The sequence below is a fragment of the Tarenaya hassleriana genome, unplaced genomic scaffold, assembly GCF_000463585.1.
Source record: "Tarenaya hassleriana unplaced genomic scaffold, ASM46358v1 Cleome10, whole genome shotgun sequence".
Taxonomy (NCBI): Eukaryota; Viridiplantae; Streptophyta; class Magnoliopsida; order Brassicales; family Cleomaceae; genus Tarenaya; species Tarenaya hassleriana.
In genome coordinates, this window is record NW_010960188.1 from 2623669 (window position 1) to 2640336 (window position 16668).

Here is a 16668-nt window from a genome sequence, read left to right on the forward strand (position 1 = left end):
GCCGGCCCAGACAGTGTATTTCGGACAAATTTCCAAGTGCGTCTGGTCCGGCTGACCAACTCTTGGTCCGCCGGACCAGACCTCAAAGACCATGAAAAATCCGATTTTTCTCGTCCGTGTGATCCCGTCCATACACGTCCATCCCGTATGTGTGGAGTGCTACCATCAGACATGGTCGGCGGCGAGGAGAAGAGAGATTAGGTTTGGAAAAAAAAAGTCGCTAGACAATGGCTTCTGATACCATAAACGATAGTGGGAAATAATATTTCTTATTATTCCAAGTGTAGAGATTACAAAATATATAGACGTAGGGTTGCTATGATTTAGCTACAATCAAGGTAACTAATGAACATAAAATCTGGAAGTGATACGATAGAATATTTACAATAGTATATCTTTCCATTATTGTCATTAACCACTAAGTTGAGGATTCCCCTAATAGCGTTTATATTTTCATTTTGATTACGAAGTCGAAAGGTACGTCTGTTGGCTAAGAAATTAAAATTTGTATTTTGATTATTATATTAGGAATCGTAATCGACCGAGCGACGTTTTACGTGCAAAAATGTAACGGAAACAAAAGGCCAATTTGTTACTGTACGAAAATTCGCGAACGCATTTTCGTACCGTAACCGTCCGAAAGTCCGTGCCGTATGGATTAGTTTCGTGAAAGAAGTAAGCCCGTGACAAAATTGGAATTATATCTGTAGATATTTTATGATATAATCAAAATTAAATCGACCGTTTTTACCCAAAAAAAAAAAAATTAAATCAACCGACTGGAAAAGTCTTGTTGGTGGACTTTTGTGGCTTAATTTAGTTGGGCATTCTAATACGTAACTACGTCGAATTAAACGGCCGTGATCAACACGACAAGAAAATGGACGGCTCTGATCTATCCAATAGCAAAAAATGAAACGACGCCGTTTACACAGTGGGGCTGTTTGATCGCTTTTGCGATTCCGATCTCTGTTCCACGTTTTTTTTTTCCAGTGGTCGATTGCTACGTACGCTCCGATATCTGCGATGGCTGTGTCAATGGCGGCGAAAATGTCTCAGCTTGCTTGTTTCTCCTCGGCGAACCGCCAATTCCACTTGCAGAGCAGGTCATTTGTGTGCCCTAGGCTTCGTAACCAGGTAAATGGCGGCTCGTGTGTATGAAATTCAGGTTGAATGCGATTGCGATCCGTAACATGATTTTACACGATCTTGTCTGGATTTTTCTTTTCAGTTTACCATGATGCCCAACGCTGCGGTTGTACTTTTGATGCTGTCTGTCTGAATTTCATGACCTTGATTGTTTTTTTTTTTGTGTAATTCATTATAATCTGCAAATGTTGGCCTTTTTTTTTAATGTTTTTTCTTCTATGTTTCATAGAAATGGTTCTTTCTTCTCGGGACTTGAATTGCGTTCTTGTTCTCTGGCCGAGCTGGTAGCAGAATTTTACTAGCTTAATATGATTACGTTCCGCTAAAAGGTTTCGTTTTTCTGTCTGTTTTTGGAGAGTTTTAATGGCTCTGTTTCCATTGTTGCGCTGGTGAGTAAACTTTTTCTTTCCCATTTTTTGGTTCTTTACTTAGGGAGCTTAAAACCACCAATGTTAGTACTTTGGTTGTCTCAATGTGCTCAGAAGTCTTATTAAGCTCCTATGTAGATTTCCTGGGACTGATTCTGTCCCAAGCGACTAATGGCAGCAATGTTGCAGTCTTTTGTGGTTAGGAGCATTGACGGGAATAGCTCCAGAACTGCGGGTTCTGAGAACAGAACTTCTCTAAGTTATACAGCTGAGGTCTCAGATCCTTTTGGTGAAAAGACGACGGAACCGTTTTCTACTTTGGATGAGAATGTTACCAGTAAAAGAGATACAGTCGTGTCTGCAGAGCAACATGTAGTTACAGAACAGAAAAGGGCTGCAAAGATCCACGACTTCTGCTTTGGCATTCCTTATGGTAATAAGTAACCCTCAAAATTTTTATCGCCTTAATGACATGACATGTCTTGCCCTTTTTCTTCTGCATGCAAGTGTTGGTACTTGGTAGGTTTAACATTTTTACCTTTTGAAGGCCTTGCCAAGAAATGATTTACAGTTTGCATGTTCAAGACACATAACCTTAGCTTTTGAAAATCGGATTTATATTCTTGGCTTATTTCTCCAGACCAAGTGAGAGCAAGGTATTTCAAAGTTTGTTGAAGTTTGAAGATCCTTGAAGTCATTGGTTTCAGAAACTTTATGGCCTTCTTTTCTAGCTTCGTATAATTCCTAGATTAACTTTATCGGTTGGGGGTGTCACTGTGGTTGCTGATATTGCATTCCAAATGTTTATGGCAGGTGGTGTCATTTTGGGTGGAGGTCTTCTTGGCTCCATATTGTCACGAAACCTCACAACTTTAAGTGCGGGTGTGCTCTATGGTGGTGTCCTTCTGGCTCTTAGCACAATAAGTTTAAAGATCTGGCGTCAAGGAAAATCTAGTTTTCCGTTCATACTAGGACAAGCAGGTACTCTTCCGGTGCTGTCCATGGGAATAGTTAATGGGTGTTCTTTAATCATTGCTTAATACTGGAAAGGAAATAAATCAACAATATATGGCTGTTTTGTGATGGGGATGGATGATTGTAAATCCATGTTCTCAGGACTGATCGCCTCTGGAAATTGTTAGTTATTTTAGGATGATCATTACATTCAGTGCACTGTAAATATACGCCTATCTATTTCCTGTGAAAGCTTTGTGCTCACTCATTCTTCTACTCTGCAACTGCAGTGGTTTCAGCTGTCCTCTTCTGGAAGAACTTCAAGGCTTATTCCATGGTAGTCATGACATTTTTGCAAGCATAGTGACTGTCTTTTTTTTTTGTTTCTTTCTTTCCCACTTCATCTGATTTCTGTTGTTTGCATGCAGACGAAGAAGCTGATACCAACTGGGTTGTATGCTGCCATCAGGTAAATCCTTATATGATCTTTGATAGAACCTGTAGGTATCTTACTTGCACATATAACTCTTTTTTTTTTCTATTGCAGTGCTGCGATGCTGTGCTTCTATTCATATGTGGTGCTCTCTGGAGGAAATCCACCTCCGAAGAAGTTAAAGTCATCTACTAGTCCTTCATACTGAAGAAATTCACATAGGTTAGATTATAAATTGGAGATATGTCCATTGTTGATAATTGTGTACGAGGCAGTAACTGCTGTATACATGTCAAAATGACCTGATAACAATGATAGCTCGCTATTATGTTTTTCCTGAAAATGGATGAGATTTCGTTATCTCAATTGTTCTCACTGGTGACCTTATACCACACTTGTCCTTTATTTTTAAGCGAATCCAAATTCTATGCTGGGCATCCTCCCTTGTCATCTACCGGATGGAAGCTCCATTGCTGCTACAAGTTACCATCTTTTGAATTTACTGCAGGTCTTTTCTATTGTCCCTTGTGTGTGCGTTTGTAGAGCTTTTATTATGCAATAAAGTGAAGAGTTTGATTTACCATTCTATCTCATTATGATATTGAATGACATAGCTTGATAATACAAGTAGTTATGTATAACAGCGTGTAGTTTTATCCCTGTGGTTCTTGCCCTACCATTATGCAGAGCGTCCGGTCAGGTAACCATGTATTATAAATGTTTTGCCTAGAATATTTCCATAATCCAGCCGTTTGATTTTGGTAACACGCATAGAGACTCTATTGTTATCTTATAAGAACTTCGGGCCATGCAATAGCTTTATAGTTTGCTTCATGCTTAGACCACAGTAAGTTCATAAGCTCAGGCCATACAAACTGCTTTTACTGCTCTCTTTTATTTCATTCTTCTATTTTTTTCTTCAGAATGTTAGGTTGCTTGTGACGTCTCAAAAGTTGGACAACCCCACATCTTTCTCTGACACTATAAATCGGTTTTGGTGGTCAGTCAATTGGTCTGAGATTGAAAATATTGATCTCTATATTGTATAGGTTCCATCCACGTGGCGCGAGCCGAAGCAGCTGAAAGAGGGGGGGTCCCTTACCACATATGGCTCCCGCCTATGTTTTTACAAAAGTGGTGCCACTTTGTTGAGACATGAAATTCTGCCATTAGACTAAATGCTCGGTCTTGTTCTTCCTAACCTTGTCTGCTCAGTTTCCAGGACTTTTAGGCGTCTTTTCACGTTATCTGAAGTCTTTTCAATGCCTTGTTAGTTGCTTTCCATGTAGTGGATGTTTTTACAAAAGTGGTGCCACTTTGTTGAGACATGAAATTCTGCCATTAGACTAAATGCTCGGTCTTGTTCTTCCTAACCTTGTCTGCTCAGTTTCCAGGACTTTTAGGCGTCTTTTCACGTTATCTGAAGTCTTTTCAATGCCTTGTTAGTTGCTTTCCATGTAGTGGGTTGACAAGTGCCTCCACTTACAGAGTTGTGCATGTGCAGGCAGATAGAGAGCTTGAAAGGATCTCTTTTTCCTCGTGTCATTCACATGCCTATTATTCTCGACAATAATTCATCTGGTCTTTGATGTTGAAACTCTTGGATTTTGATGCTTAATCATTCACTGATTGAAAGATTTTACTTATAGTTGGATCACATCAGGTTTTATCTTAATCTTAGAGAAGATTTTTAACATTACTTATTCATTGAACTTGATAAATATAGCACATGGGGGGGGGGGGGGGGAACGATGGCCCTATACGTTGTATCTTCCTTTGCAGGTGATACAGATAGTCAGAGAACTTCAATCACTTGCGAGAAGTGATTAACTTAATCCACAAGATTTATTTCTGCTTAATCATTTGACATGATCACTTCTTTGATGTTTCAGAAGCCACTGCCCCTACTCAACTAAAAGGCGTTCTCCGAGGTACTTATTCCCTTTGATCAACCATTATTTGCTCATTTCAGTGTTTTATTTGTGCCCACTTTCCTCTCTAATATGATTGTGTTACAACTTTATGCAATGCTTATCTGTTTCACCTGTTCATTAGTAGGTTTAGGTCGTTTATCATAAACTTTTTGGAGTTAACTCTGTTTTCCATGACCCTTGACCTAAGAAGATACAGTTCTTGAGCTGTAATGGCGACTCTTGATGTGTGGTTTTCGGGTTGATTTTGCAAGTTTCTTTGTCATTCTGCGCGTGCACAAGATGGTCATAGTCATGCCCAAGAGGCTGACTGATCAACCTAGGCCCCGGCCTTCTATTTATATTTTTTTTCCCTTAGCATTATATTCAAACTAGTGAAAAGGAAAGTGTCTGCCACCACAACTCACTGTTGTTTTCATGGAAGAAGTTTTTTTTCTTAATTCAAAATAGTTTTGTGTGGCCATGGCTTCTTGCTTAATGCCATTAATGGCATGCTAGCCAAAGTTTAGTTTCTGGCAAATCTGATGGCGATGTCTGGTTATTACAATGAAGGGTTTAGATTGTTTTTATCGGTGAAAGGTGGTATAGGTCACGTTCCACTCTTAAATATGTCCCCACACTTTGGATCATGGGACCAAAACCTAAATTATATATATGTAGTATATATTCTGGTGATGGCAGAACAAGAATATATAGACAAATGCTCTATTGTCTTAAGTGTTGGATAGATATTGTGTATGCATATGTGGATAAGCTTACAACAGACGTTATATCCAATTTCTGATTGGAGGAATGCGATCAATTGGATGGAACCCATTAGATTTTAATATCAAATATAATTATATTGTTATTTATTATGGAAAATATCCAATATTATATTATATATATATATATATATGTGTGTGTGTGTGTGTGTGTGTAATAAGATATTGGCAAAGTTTGATGCTTTCTACAAGGGTAATAAGAGATCAATGGATGGAGCCCATTAGATTTTAGAATCCCAACCACATAATGTGGAGCAATTATGCTTAGATTTGTACTAATTTTGTTGGGATTAAATATTCAATGTTTTTCTAATGCGCCTATCGATCCAAATACATATGATCCCGGTCCAAGTATTAAAAATTAGAAAGAAAAAAAAAAGTGGGGAGTGGGTTTTGTGTATGTGTGTCATCTCATCATATGCTTTGACAAATATTCACAATCTTTTTTCTCTTTTAATAACACACTGCTGCACATCTCATTTTCATGAGTAGTATTGCTCAATGGTTCTCTTTTTTTTTTGTGTTGGTGGGTTGCAAGGAAAATCTATGGGCAATCTTTTTCTTAAAAAAACATTTGGTATGGAGGGACTCAATTTTAGGAGATATATTGTTAATTGTTAGATTATTTATCCTATTTGGACCGACGTGCTTCATAAATCTTTATAAGTTAATCACGAATTATTATCATTTTGACGCCACATCTTGTGGTAATGCATGGTTTACGAGATTCGAGATCATTTATCGCGAGTTTTTCTTTTGTATTAAACTAATTAAGTGAAAAGATGCAACACAACATATATAATCATATTAGTTTCTTGAATCACAATTTAAGATTATGGCATATATATAATGTTATCGTTGTTGCCTAGGTAGTGTCTACAAGAGACCGACCACCAATACAACGTTCCTCGGAATATAAATTCATAGCTAGGGGACAAAAAAATCGGATTTCAAAGAAAAGTACTTAGATTTGTTTTGCCCTTCAACTACACAATAATAATATTTTATAACGCTGTGTTCTTGTTTGGTCGGTCTCTTACAAAACCATCAAATAAAAGTTCTTGCACCAAATATTATTTTAAGAGGAACAAGTGTTTATTTAATAGTCGATATGATTCGAGCAATATTTTTATGAATTGTCTTTTCAAAAGGGTTCGTGCCATTATAATGGTTGCTGATCACCCTACGGGCCTAAGTTAGATAGCGATACTGAAAAACCAAATTTGTCAAAAAAGGTTATACATCGACGGAAAAGGATACGTAAGAAATGAAACTCTATTATTTAATATAGTATTGTGTTACAATCATACGTATATTTCATCTTATATTACATAAAATATTCCACAAAAAGAACTTTGGTTATTTGAATCTTGGAATATCTTGGTTTTTTTTCAAATTTTATTTTTAGTTCAGTGATTAACATTTAATCTATAATTTCAACAAAAAATAATATATATAGAGTGAAAATAAAATTAAAATTCTATGTACATGATAAGAATTATAACAAATTTACACAAATAATCCACAAATTTCTAACTAGAAATACTCTGATTTAGATTAATAGAATAATGATGGCAAAACTACACATTTTGCACACGCTTAATTCAACTAACTAATAAAAAATTACGTATCTGACATATCCCTATGCACATTTCAGGAAGCTTACATATATATCTATATAATGGCTTTTAGAAATGCACCCCCATTCCAGTTCACTCTTCAACATACGATTAGAAATATGGGTTATGAATCTTATGATATATATCTATATATATATATATATATCATAAGATTCATAACCCATATTTCTAATCGTATGTTGAAGAGTGAACTGGAATGGGGGTGCATTTCTAAAAGCCATTGCCTTTTGATCTCTTTGGTTGCACCAACCAAAACTTAAGAGAAAACAAGAAAGAGATTGAAATTTTACTGAATTGCCGTGGTGACAATGTAGCCCCCCCTAGGGTCTTCAATATAGGCTTATAGACTAGCATTTCGGCTCAAACCCCAAAAATTTATATATAGATATATTTGTGTATATGTATGTGTGTGCATAGAGATGGTTCCTAAGAAAATAACCCATCACTGCAAAGAAAGGATAATAATTGGGGACAATAGAAACCCAAGGTCAACTAACTGGCCAATGAACTAAACTCTACAAATATGGGTTTTCTTCAGCACCTCTCTACGACTACATGTCCCTAAAGATTCCATCCTTGTAACATATCTACATGCCCTCTCTCTCTACATTGTCCAAATCAAATCTCGATCTCAAAGTCCACAACTTCCAACTTTTACAAATATCACAATGCATATAATATAATATATATCACATGTATACTGTTATGTTTTCTTAGTGATCAAATAACAGTTTATGGAAATCTATCTAACCTTGGGTTTTCATGGGCATGGAAGGGCAAAGTCCATGAGTGAGCAGACACAAGTTGCTTACCATGTCGTCATCTACGTAACAGTATTCTCTCTAAGCCCAGCAAATCTCTTTAATGCAAAATCTTCACAATGTCTTCTCTCCTGTACAACTGTAAAAAAAAAAAAAAGACTTTTAATGGAAAATGACACTACATACATACATACATACATACATACATACATACATACATACATACACACACACATACATACATACATACATACATACCAGCAAGAACTCGACAGATAAAATTAAACAATTCAAAAGAATTTCCACTCAATAAAAGCAAAATGCGATTCAATACAAACTTGTGCCACTAGATTTAAGTGTTAATAATGCTGTTGTACGGCTTTGGGGTCTACCGAGATTCATGCTGTTCAGTTTTGATGACGCAGAGATCCTTTGGAACAAAAACTACACATACACAACACACACACACACACACACACATATATATATATATATGAAATGTGTCATATATAAAGGTAAACTAGTAGAAGACTCGAACCCGATCCTATATCACTTGTTTATTACCACATCTTATGCCACTAAACTACCATGTTACGTTAATAATGGGGGCATGCCTGATTAAACTGCCACTAGAGCGACTGGACTATGCTGTATCTCTTACACGGGACCAAGATTTCTCTGGTGCACAAGCCACTACAGCGACCAATGCAGTAGTGTGAACTAAGATTGCACACAAAAGCAAATTAGCCAATGACCCCCAATAATTGGGGCAAGGTAATCATGAAGGAAATAAAATAAATAGGAAAGGGGAAAATATCACATTAGCTGAACTATAGAAGAGTGCTTGTTTAGTCGTATGAAAAGGAGCGAGCAAAAGCGGAATAATAATTTCATAAGAACAGCGGTATTTATGGTGCACCCAAGAAATCTATACAATAAATTTCGATATTTTTGTTCACACACATATTTAATTGTATGCAAGGGCCAAGAAAGGTGCTAAATTTTCGGCAAATCTAATGAAAAATAATGGGTCATTAGTATTTATTCTCTTTTTAGATGCCTTAGAAGACTCTTTTTAGCAATTATATCCTAACACTATATATGTTGGTTGGACACCACTTCGGACTCCTATCAAATGTTTCAATGTAGACCCAATGCTGGGATTTAAGAATTCAAAATTCAAATACCAGCAATCAAGTAGACATAAACATACCTTTTCATATCCATGTCTCCTTTGTTCGAACTGTCATACTACTGCCTGCATTCTCACCCCCTCCCCGCCTTTTTTTCGGCCGTTGTTTTCATTTACAAAAATAGGTAGACAAGGCCACTACAAAATTCACGCAAAGAATGTGAACTATTAACCAAAAAAAGAGTCCACGATGAAACACGCAACAAAAATATATATTACTCTATTACAAAGTAGAATGACATGGGTTTTGGATTTTCATCTTCGTATCTGCCTTTATGCCATTTTTTAGCAAAGAACATAGATTGCCTTAATTCGAAGTGTTAAGAAGCAAAATAATGACAAGGTCTCGATTGGTCGTTGAGGACCACCATTAAGGACAGAAGCCAACAATCTTTTCTCCACTCAATGCTGCATGTCCTACACTTCTTTATGTGAGATAGTGTTGCCCAAAATAACAAACGATGGAAACATTCCAAACACAATGTTTTCACTAACCTAAAACCTGGGACTTGCACTTTCTTAGCTAACTTACAGTGAGAGGGGATGTACTGAATAGCGTCCAACAAGCCGAGAGACCTGAAAAAATTTCAAGGTGATACACTATTCAATTCAAATATGGCAAATATTATGCTCAGATTCTTTACCTGAAATCTCTATCTTGAGGCCAGTTTCTATTAAGTGGGTTCATGTCTCAGCGAGACCTTTTAGATGCTCAAACAAAGCTGCTACTGACGTAAGCACAAACAGTCAATTCACAAAGTTTATAATATTATGACGTAAACTGATAGTGTCAAAGGAGATGCAAAGAGTCCAATAAGGATGATGCAATGAGGTTTATCGAGCTGGGAGGGAGAGTGGTGGGCAACCATGTTTCTCTCACATTGAGGCCCTGAGCTTCCAGTACAATGAAATCCAAGTAGGGGCCGGCTTGGGGACCCTACTGTACAATGACCTGACAACAGTGCACGCAAACAATTTGCAGCATCATGGAAGAAGATAATCACAAAAAAGTTACAAAATTATTCTGTAAAAGAGAAGGGATATGCAGTAAAAACAACAATCTTGAAAATGTCAGAAGAAAGAGAAAGTACGCTAACAAAAGAAAGGTGAGGAAAATAAAAGTTAGAATCTAAACTTTGTTGTAACTTATTACCCTATAAAATATTAAAATCAAAAAGGGGGTGACAAAAAAACATATCTTAATTTGCAAAACCAAGACAAAAAGTAATGGTAATCCACCTATATAGTGAAAACATTAATTAGTATGTGACTATTTACTGTGCCGCCCAAAATCTTCCCTTTAAATTCCCTTCTCCACCTTACTTTCTCCTCAGAGTCCTCTAAACCTCAAGTTTTGCTCTAACTGCCATACAACATAACACTAAACAACCGTTTCATTTCTTCCCTAACCAAAACAGAAATGGAGTTAGTCTCATTCTTCTGGTTCCACAGGCGGAACAAGAGTTTCCTCAGAGTTTTCATGATCTTAGTTGTAAGCTCTATACCAGGTAGAATCAATCTCTGTTCCGATAATTCTGTTCGTACTCCAACAGATTTACCTCCTTCAAACCCTTCAGATATCCGTTCTTCGTTAGATGCACTAGATTTGGAGGGTTACATAAGTTTCAATGATGTCGACTATGCGGCTAAGGACTTTGGCAACAGATACCATTTCCCACCGCTGGCAGTTCTATATCCGAAGTCAGTTTCCGATATTTCATCAACAATAAAGCATATAGTCCATCTGGATAACCCTTCAAATCTAACAGTAGCAGCTAGAGGCCATGGTCACTCGCTTCAAGGACAAGCTCAAGCTCATCAAGGTGTTGTGATCAACATGGAGTCACTTAGAAGTCCTCAGATCAGGATTCACAAGGGAAAGCAACCATATGTTGATGTTTCAGGTGGTGAGTTATGGATTAATGTTCTACGTGAGACTCTAAAATATGGGCTTTCACCAAAGTCCTGGACAGACTACCTCCATCTGACTGTTGGAGGTACTCTATCTAACGCTGGGATCAGCGGTCAGGCATTCAAGCATGGACCACAGATCAACAATGTGTACCAGCTGGAGGTTGTCACAGGTAATCTTGTTCACACTATCTATATGGCTTCACAGATAACTTTGACCGGATCCAGGTACCGCATCCTTAGATTGTGCACTAGTTTAGAAGCACGAAACAATAAGGAAACACTTAGTTTCCAATCTCAACTGACTGTAAGTTGACAAAGAAATTAAACTCCAGAAAGCAAGTTGTGGATACTTAAATATGAGTGATAGGGGTGTCACCATTGCCGCTATACAGTTTCTTAAGCAAAGCAGACATGCAAAGCACTTTTCTGATTTGCGTATAAACAAAGAAGTCATGGACAGAACCTATAAACTTTTCCACATTTCTGATTTGCACACACCAGTCTGATTTGATATACTGAATCAGGGAAAGGAGAAGTGCTGACCTGTTCAGAGAAGCAGAACTCCGAGCTTTTCCACGGTGTTCTTGGAGGGCTTGGACAGTTTGGCATAATCACGCGGGCACGAATATCACTTGAACCAGCACCAAATATGGTAAAATACCATCCTAAGCATGACAATTGGCATATGTAAATATTTAACAGAGTTATCCAGTCATTCTAGGTACCAGTTTCCTGACACAGTCAAATCACTTTCATTAGGTGAAATGGATCAGGGTACTCTATTCGGAGTTCTCAGCATTCTCAAGGGACCAAGAGCATCTAATTTCGAGGGAGAACGGTTTCGATTACATTGAAGGATTTGTGATAATCAATCGAACAGGTCTCCTCAATAATTGGAGATCCTCCTTCAATCCAAAATATTCCAATCAGGCAAGCCAATTCAATACAGATGGGAAAACCCTTTACTGTTTAGAAGTGGCCAAATATTTCAACCAAGAAGACGGTGCCTTTGTGAACCAGGTAAGACGACCCAACCATACATACATACATACATACATTGTCTGGACAAACCGTTAGTGATCAACACACCGATAATGGTGGTTATGCAGGAAAGCGACAGATTACTATCAGAGTTGAATTATATTCAATCTACGTTGTTCTCATCTGAAGTGTCATATATCGAGTTTCTGGACCGGGTGCATATATCAGAGATAAAACTGAGGGCGCAGGGTTTATGGGAGGTCCCACATCCCTGGCTAAATCTTCTAATTCCAAAAAGCAAAATATTCGAGTTTGCTACAGAGGTTTTCAACCGTATACTCACAAGCAACAGCAATGGACCTGTCCTTATATATCCAGTCAATCAATCCAAGTAAAAATATCATAATACCCGAGATAACTTCTTCAAATGATTCTGGTTCAGTAAGGCACTAACCGGAGGCAGCATTCGTTTTCATTGCAGGTGGAACAGTAACACATCTTTGGTCACTCCAAATGAAGACATCTTCTATCTAGTCGCGTTTCTTTCCTCTGCAGTGCCATCTTCAACAGGAACAGATGGCTTAGAGTACCTTTTGAAACAAAACCAAAGAGTTCTTGATTTCTGTGCAGCAGCAAACCTCAATGTTAAACAATATTTGGCCCGATATGAAACTCAAGAAGAGTGGAAAACACACTTCGGCAATCGGTGGGAAACCTTTGCACAGAGGAAATACGCTTACGATCCTTTGGCGATACTAGCTCCAGGGCAGAGAATTTTCCAAAAGGCGACACAATTGTCTGCAATCCAACGTCTTCTGTGAGGCAAATCGAACAACCATTACTCGGAGTTACATCAGAGCATCATGCCGACATTGAAGACACATGAAACTATTAAACTTAGAGCTGTAAATTATGAGGTATAAGTTTCGACATATCTTGTAGGTTGCCTGGCCCTGACATTAAGCAGATAGATGAAAGACAGTGGAATTCTTTCCTGTTTTTGTTTTTTTTTTTGTCGAGCAACAGAGTTTCTAAAACCGAAACAGATCAAGACACTGTATATGGTCTGCAGCACTGCCCTCGCAGATTGTTCTCTTCACCCTTTCTAGATCAAAATCCTCAACACTTTCATACTACAATTCCATACCGTTTTCATACTAGAATATGAGATGCATCACCAAAACCCGAACCGTGCATGTTTGCCATGTGTATAGATGGTTTAAGTGTGCAAAACATTTCGCAGAAAAATAGTCGACTCTGTTTTGCTAAGAGCTCTACGCAGCAGTGTCTTCCATAGCCCCTCAAAAGAAATCAGCATTGCGGAAGGATATTTCACAACCCGGCCATTTCCAGATCAAACTAAGCAATCTTCGGGATTTTCCGTTTCTGAATTAGTGCGTGCGTAAGCTCTTTCAGACCACAGAACAGGAGCAAACAGATACCCAGAAACTCGACAACTCTCAAATCAAGACTTCTGGAATCAAAATCCGCAGTGAAAGTACCTTGGAACCCTAAACGATCATCGAGAAGACTACTCGCACTCGAATTCTCGATTCGATCGACAAACCGCTGGAGAAACACAAAAAAAAAATAGAATCCCGCGCTTTCTGCTTATTTTCTGACTCACTTTGTCAGCAGCCAAACAGACCATGCTGCGACTTCCCGTCTGCCATAAGCGCCGGAAACTATGCCTGCAAAATCATAGAAGCTTGCCGCCCCTTCGCCATGGCTGAGACAAATTGGCCAGTAGGAGAATTTATTGTTTCTGCAATTTTTAAATTTTACATCGTTGTGATGAAGACACGTGTGTTTGGGTATATAAAGTTAAAAAACTTTTAAATTATAAAAAATAGGGTAATCGCAAAAGAAAAAAAAATCCGTTCACATTCACGAAAAAACCCTATATTTTTTTATTACCAATTAAACTCTATACTCTACGTGATTAATTCATAAAACTCCATACTTTTTAAAAATTGATCGAAAATCTCCCGTGAATATCAACTAAACAAAAATAATTATTTAGCAATGACATGACATGAACACATCATTATAATTATGCCATATCGTCATTTCAAACAAAATTTAAATTAAATTATTTATTTAAATTAATATATATACATACAAATCTCTATATATATATATTAAAAATAATATGTATATATATATATATATATATATATTAGTTATACATATAACATATACATATATTACTAATATACATATTAAAATAAAAGTAATTATAATTAATATATATATATATATATATGTGTGTGTGTTTTATTAGTTATAAATAATTTTATATTTAATATATATATATATATGTGAATTTGTATGTATATATATTAATTTAAATTAAATTTTGTTTGAAATTATGATGTGATATAATTATGATGATGTGTTCATATTATGTCATTGCCACATCATCATTTTTGTTTGAGTTGACATTCGTAGGGGATTTTTGGTGAATTTTTAAAAATTACAGAATTTTATGGATTAATCATATCAAATATAGAGTTTAATTGGTAATAAAAAGAGTATAGAAATTGATAAATAGATAATCCAAAAAAAATACAAAAACCATAATTGAAATGGATCATAAAAAAACCCTAACGGTATACACAAATACAACCTGAGCACACGCAACGAGTTTCCTCCCCGATGGAATCTCGGCAAGAAGTCAAATTTGGTTAGCCTTTCGCATACTGGATGTCCCCTGCGGCGGTGGAAAATTTTCTTCTTTCCTAAACCCAGTTCGAGATTTCACCGGATTTCTTCCGGAGAGTTGCCACTCTCACGATCAACGAAGCATGGATCATTCTTCGTCCTCCTAGTCCTCGGCCTCGGGTATTGGAAATGGAACCAAATTGTGTTTCGGAGTTGGCTCGGGTCCGAGGGCGAAGAATCGGGCGAGACTCAAGGCAATTTACATAGTGGGAAGGTCAGCTCCGGTAAAACCGGGTCGGGTTTCAACCCGTTCGCGTCGTCTGGTACGTCGGGAGATTGTAATTCTGATCGATTTCTCATTGAATACCCATTCCTACGCATTTCATGCCACATTAGTTTTCTTCGGATAACTCTTCTGGTGCATTCGGGCGTGCAATAATCAGGAGTACACGACCAAACCGTGCAGTGAAAACAGGTTTCGTGCTGCCAACAGAAAGAACTCCAGCACAGAGGAAACACAAAACCTTTCTGCTTCAGAGAAGCGCCAACAGAAGAAAGTGGAGAGACAAGCAGACGAAACTATGGAACCAGACCTGGTAGATGGTAAGAGGTCCGGAAGAAACTTAAGCAGCAACAAGCACATGCCACAGCAGTTCCCTGGGAAAAACCTTCCTGGGTGAGATTTTTGCTTCTATAACCCAATACAGTCCTTACATTCTTTTCTGTGCATATGACCACAGATACCCTCATTGTGGTGTTGTTTAGGACAGGAAATGTTGTCAGTGGGTATAGTGGAAAAACCAAATGCGAGTTGGAGGATTGGCAAGAGATCTTTACAGGTGTACACACTCTCATGGAGCTTGACAAAAGGGTAATTCAGGCGGGTGAAACAGAATTCTCTTATACATGAAGGACTCCAACATTAAATGAAGAACTCTCTAAGCAGTAAGCATAAAGGATCTCCAAGACTGTAATTTCAATCCAAAGTTAAAACTTGATAGAAGTGATCTTAACATGCCAAAGGAAAACTTGGGAATAAATCAAAGATGCTAAGCAGAAGACAAAACTCCAGTTTGGTTGGACAAGTACCTCATCGAGCAGTCTGCGCTGGGGCATGTTCCAAGAGCTGACTGACTAACTTGTAAGTTCGTCCAGACAAGGCTTTGGTGTGGGCTACCAACTGCTCGTGTCTGGCAAAATTACAGATAGCAAAGAAGGGAGGGACATATGGTAAAAGGTTATTTGAGGGTTCAAGTCAAATGATGATGAGAATAGTTATGGATAACAGTGTATGAAGGTGTGTTCTTACATGTTGGGTTGATTTGGCTCCATGACTACGGTTCCAGACTCAGAATCGATCTTGGCATCCAGCTTTGAGGTGCGGATAAGGTTCACAATCCATCTCTCAGCATCCTCATAGTTTAGATTCAATTTCTCGGCAAGCACCCTACAAAATACCATAAGATTAGAAATGGTTGTGTGCCAGATTATCCATAGAAGTATCATTTGAAGGAAGAAGAAACACAAATAGGAACTGGTATACTCAGATGTGGAAATTAAAGACAGCAATCTATATATGATTACTTACCCCATATCAATTCGCTGATGAATTCTGCAATAGGTCTCGAAGATGAATAAACGGGCATTTTCAAGGAACTCATCCCTCAATGGTATGGTCGAAAAGTTTCCGTCTTCTACTCGCTTTCCCAGGAAAGGGTCGTTCACAATGACCTACATTATGTTAACGTGTGAAATGTATACTAAATTTCAGTAGAGCCACTTTTCCGAGTAAAACTTTGCAAGTAAGATTTAGCGGCAGCTAGAAAACTAGAAGGAACATCATTAGAGAGAAATATGATGATGCAGACATAATGGCAGTAAAAAAATGAAACTGGACACACTTACATCTTCACACTC

General features: G+C 37.7%; 3 protein-coding genes and 1 long non-coding RNA gene across 7 annotated transcripts in view; 2 read left to right on the top strand and 2 right to left on the bottom strand.

The window, feature by feature from the left end:
- The first annotated feature begins 977 nt into the window (after positions 1–977).
- LOC104801954 (protein FATTY ACID EXPORT 1, chloroplastic) lies at positions 978–4189 on the top strand. Of its 2 annotated transcripts, XR_769958.2 has the most exons (8): positions 978–1137; positions 1707–1950; positions 2331–2498; positions 2762–2808; positions 2900–2940; positions 3019–3126; positions 3318–3412; positions 3954–4189. XR_769958.2 is itself a non-coding variant. In XM_010525342.1 (7 exons), exons 1-6 carry the CDS (start codon positions 1027–1029, stop codon positions 3110–3112), a joined length of 705 nt encoding a protein of 234 aa, XP_010523644.1. In that variant the 5' UTR covers positions 978–1026; the 3' UTR covers positions 3113–3126; positions 3318–3484. The 2 variants fall into 2 exon arrangements, 1 of the variants encoding a protein (XP_010523644.1); XM_010525342.1 differs by lacking the exon at positions 3954–4189 and having other exon boundaries at positions 3318–3484.
- Positions 4190–7696: 3507 nt separating this feature from the next.
- On the bottom strand, positions 7697–12874 carry LOC104801968. Of its 3 annotated transcripts, none has more exons than XR_769966.1 (7): positions 12783–12874; positions 12542–12677; positions 11650–11771; positions 9837–10144; positions 9214–9768; positions 7991–8139; positions 7697–7843 (listed from the first exon to the last, which is right to left on the bottom strand). It is a non-coding gene; the product is annotated as an uncharacterized LOC104801968 (long non-coding RNA). The 3 variants fall into 3 exon arrangements; XR_769965.1 differs by lacking the exon at positions 7697–7843 and having other exon boundaries at positions 7901–8139; positions 9214–9330; positions 9725–9768; XR_769963.1 differs by lacking the exon at positions 7697–7843 and having other exon boundaries at positions 7901–8139.
- LOC104801962 (cytokinin dehydrogenase 1) lies at positions 10142–13077 on the top strand. Its single transcript, XM_010525349.1, has 5 exons — positions 10142–11276; positions 11631–11758; positions 11866–12126; positions 12216–12478; positions 12569–13077. Exons 1-5 carry the CDS (start codon positions 10613–10615, stop codon positions 12906–12908), a joined length of 1656 nt encoding a protein of 551 aa, XP_010523651.1. The 5' UTR covers positions 10142–10612; the 3' UTR covers positions 12909–13077.
- Positions 13078–15562: 2485 nt separating this feature from the next.
- Positions 15563–16668, bottom strand: part of LOC104801979 (eukaryotic translation initiation factor 3 subunit E) — a 3132-nt gene continuing 2026 nt past the window's right edge. The window contains exons 6-9 of the mRNA XM_010525376.2: positions 16657–16668; positions 16340–16482; positions 16061–16198; positions 15563–15941 (exon numbers count right to left, since the gene is read on the bottom strand). Of these exons, the coding sequence (XP_010523678.1) occupies positions 15842–15941; positions 16061–16198; positions 16340–16482; positions 16657–16668 (393 nt within the window). The 3' untranslated portion in view covers positions 15563–15841. The remainder of the gene's footprint in view (positions 15942–16060; positions 16199–16339; positions 16483–16656) is intronic.

Coding starts and splice junctions, on each gene's coding strand:
- LOC104801954 (XM_010525342.1), top strand. CDS start 1,027: ATGGCTGTGTCAATGGCGGCGAAAATGTCTCAGCTTGCTTGTTTCTCC. Junction 2,809..2,899: donor ACTTCAAGGCTTATTCCATG/GTAGTCATGACA, acceptor GTTTGCATGCAG/ACGAAGAAGCTGATACCAAC. Junction 2,941..3,018: donor GGGTTGTATGCTGCCATCAG/GTAAATCCTTAT, acceptor TTTCTATTGCAG/TGCTGCGATGCTGTGCTTCT.
- LOC104801962 (XM_010525349.1), top strand. CDS start 10,613: ATGGAGTTAGTCTCATTCTTCTGGTTCCACAGGCGGAACAAGAGTTTC. Junction 11,759..11,865: donor TTGAACCAGCACCAAATATG/GTAAAATACCAT, acceptor CACTTTCATTAG/GTGAAATGGATCAGGGTACT. Junction 12,127..12,215: donor ACGGTGCCTTTGTGAACCAG/GTAAGACGACCC, acceptor GTGGTTATGCAG/GAAAGCGACAGATTACTATC.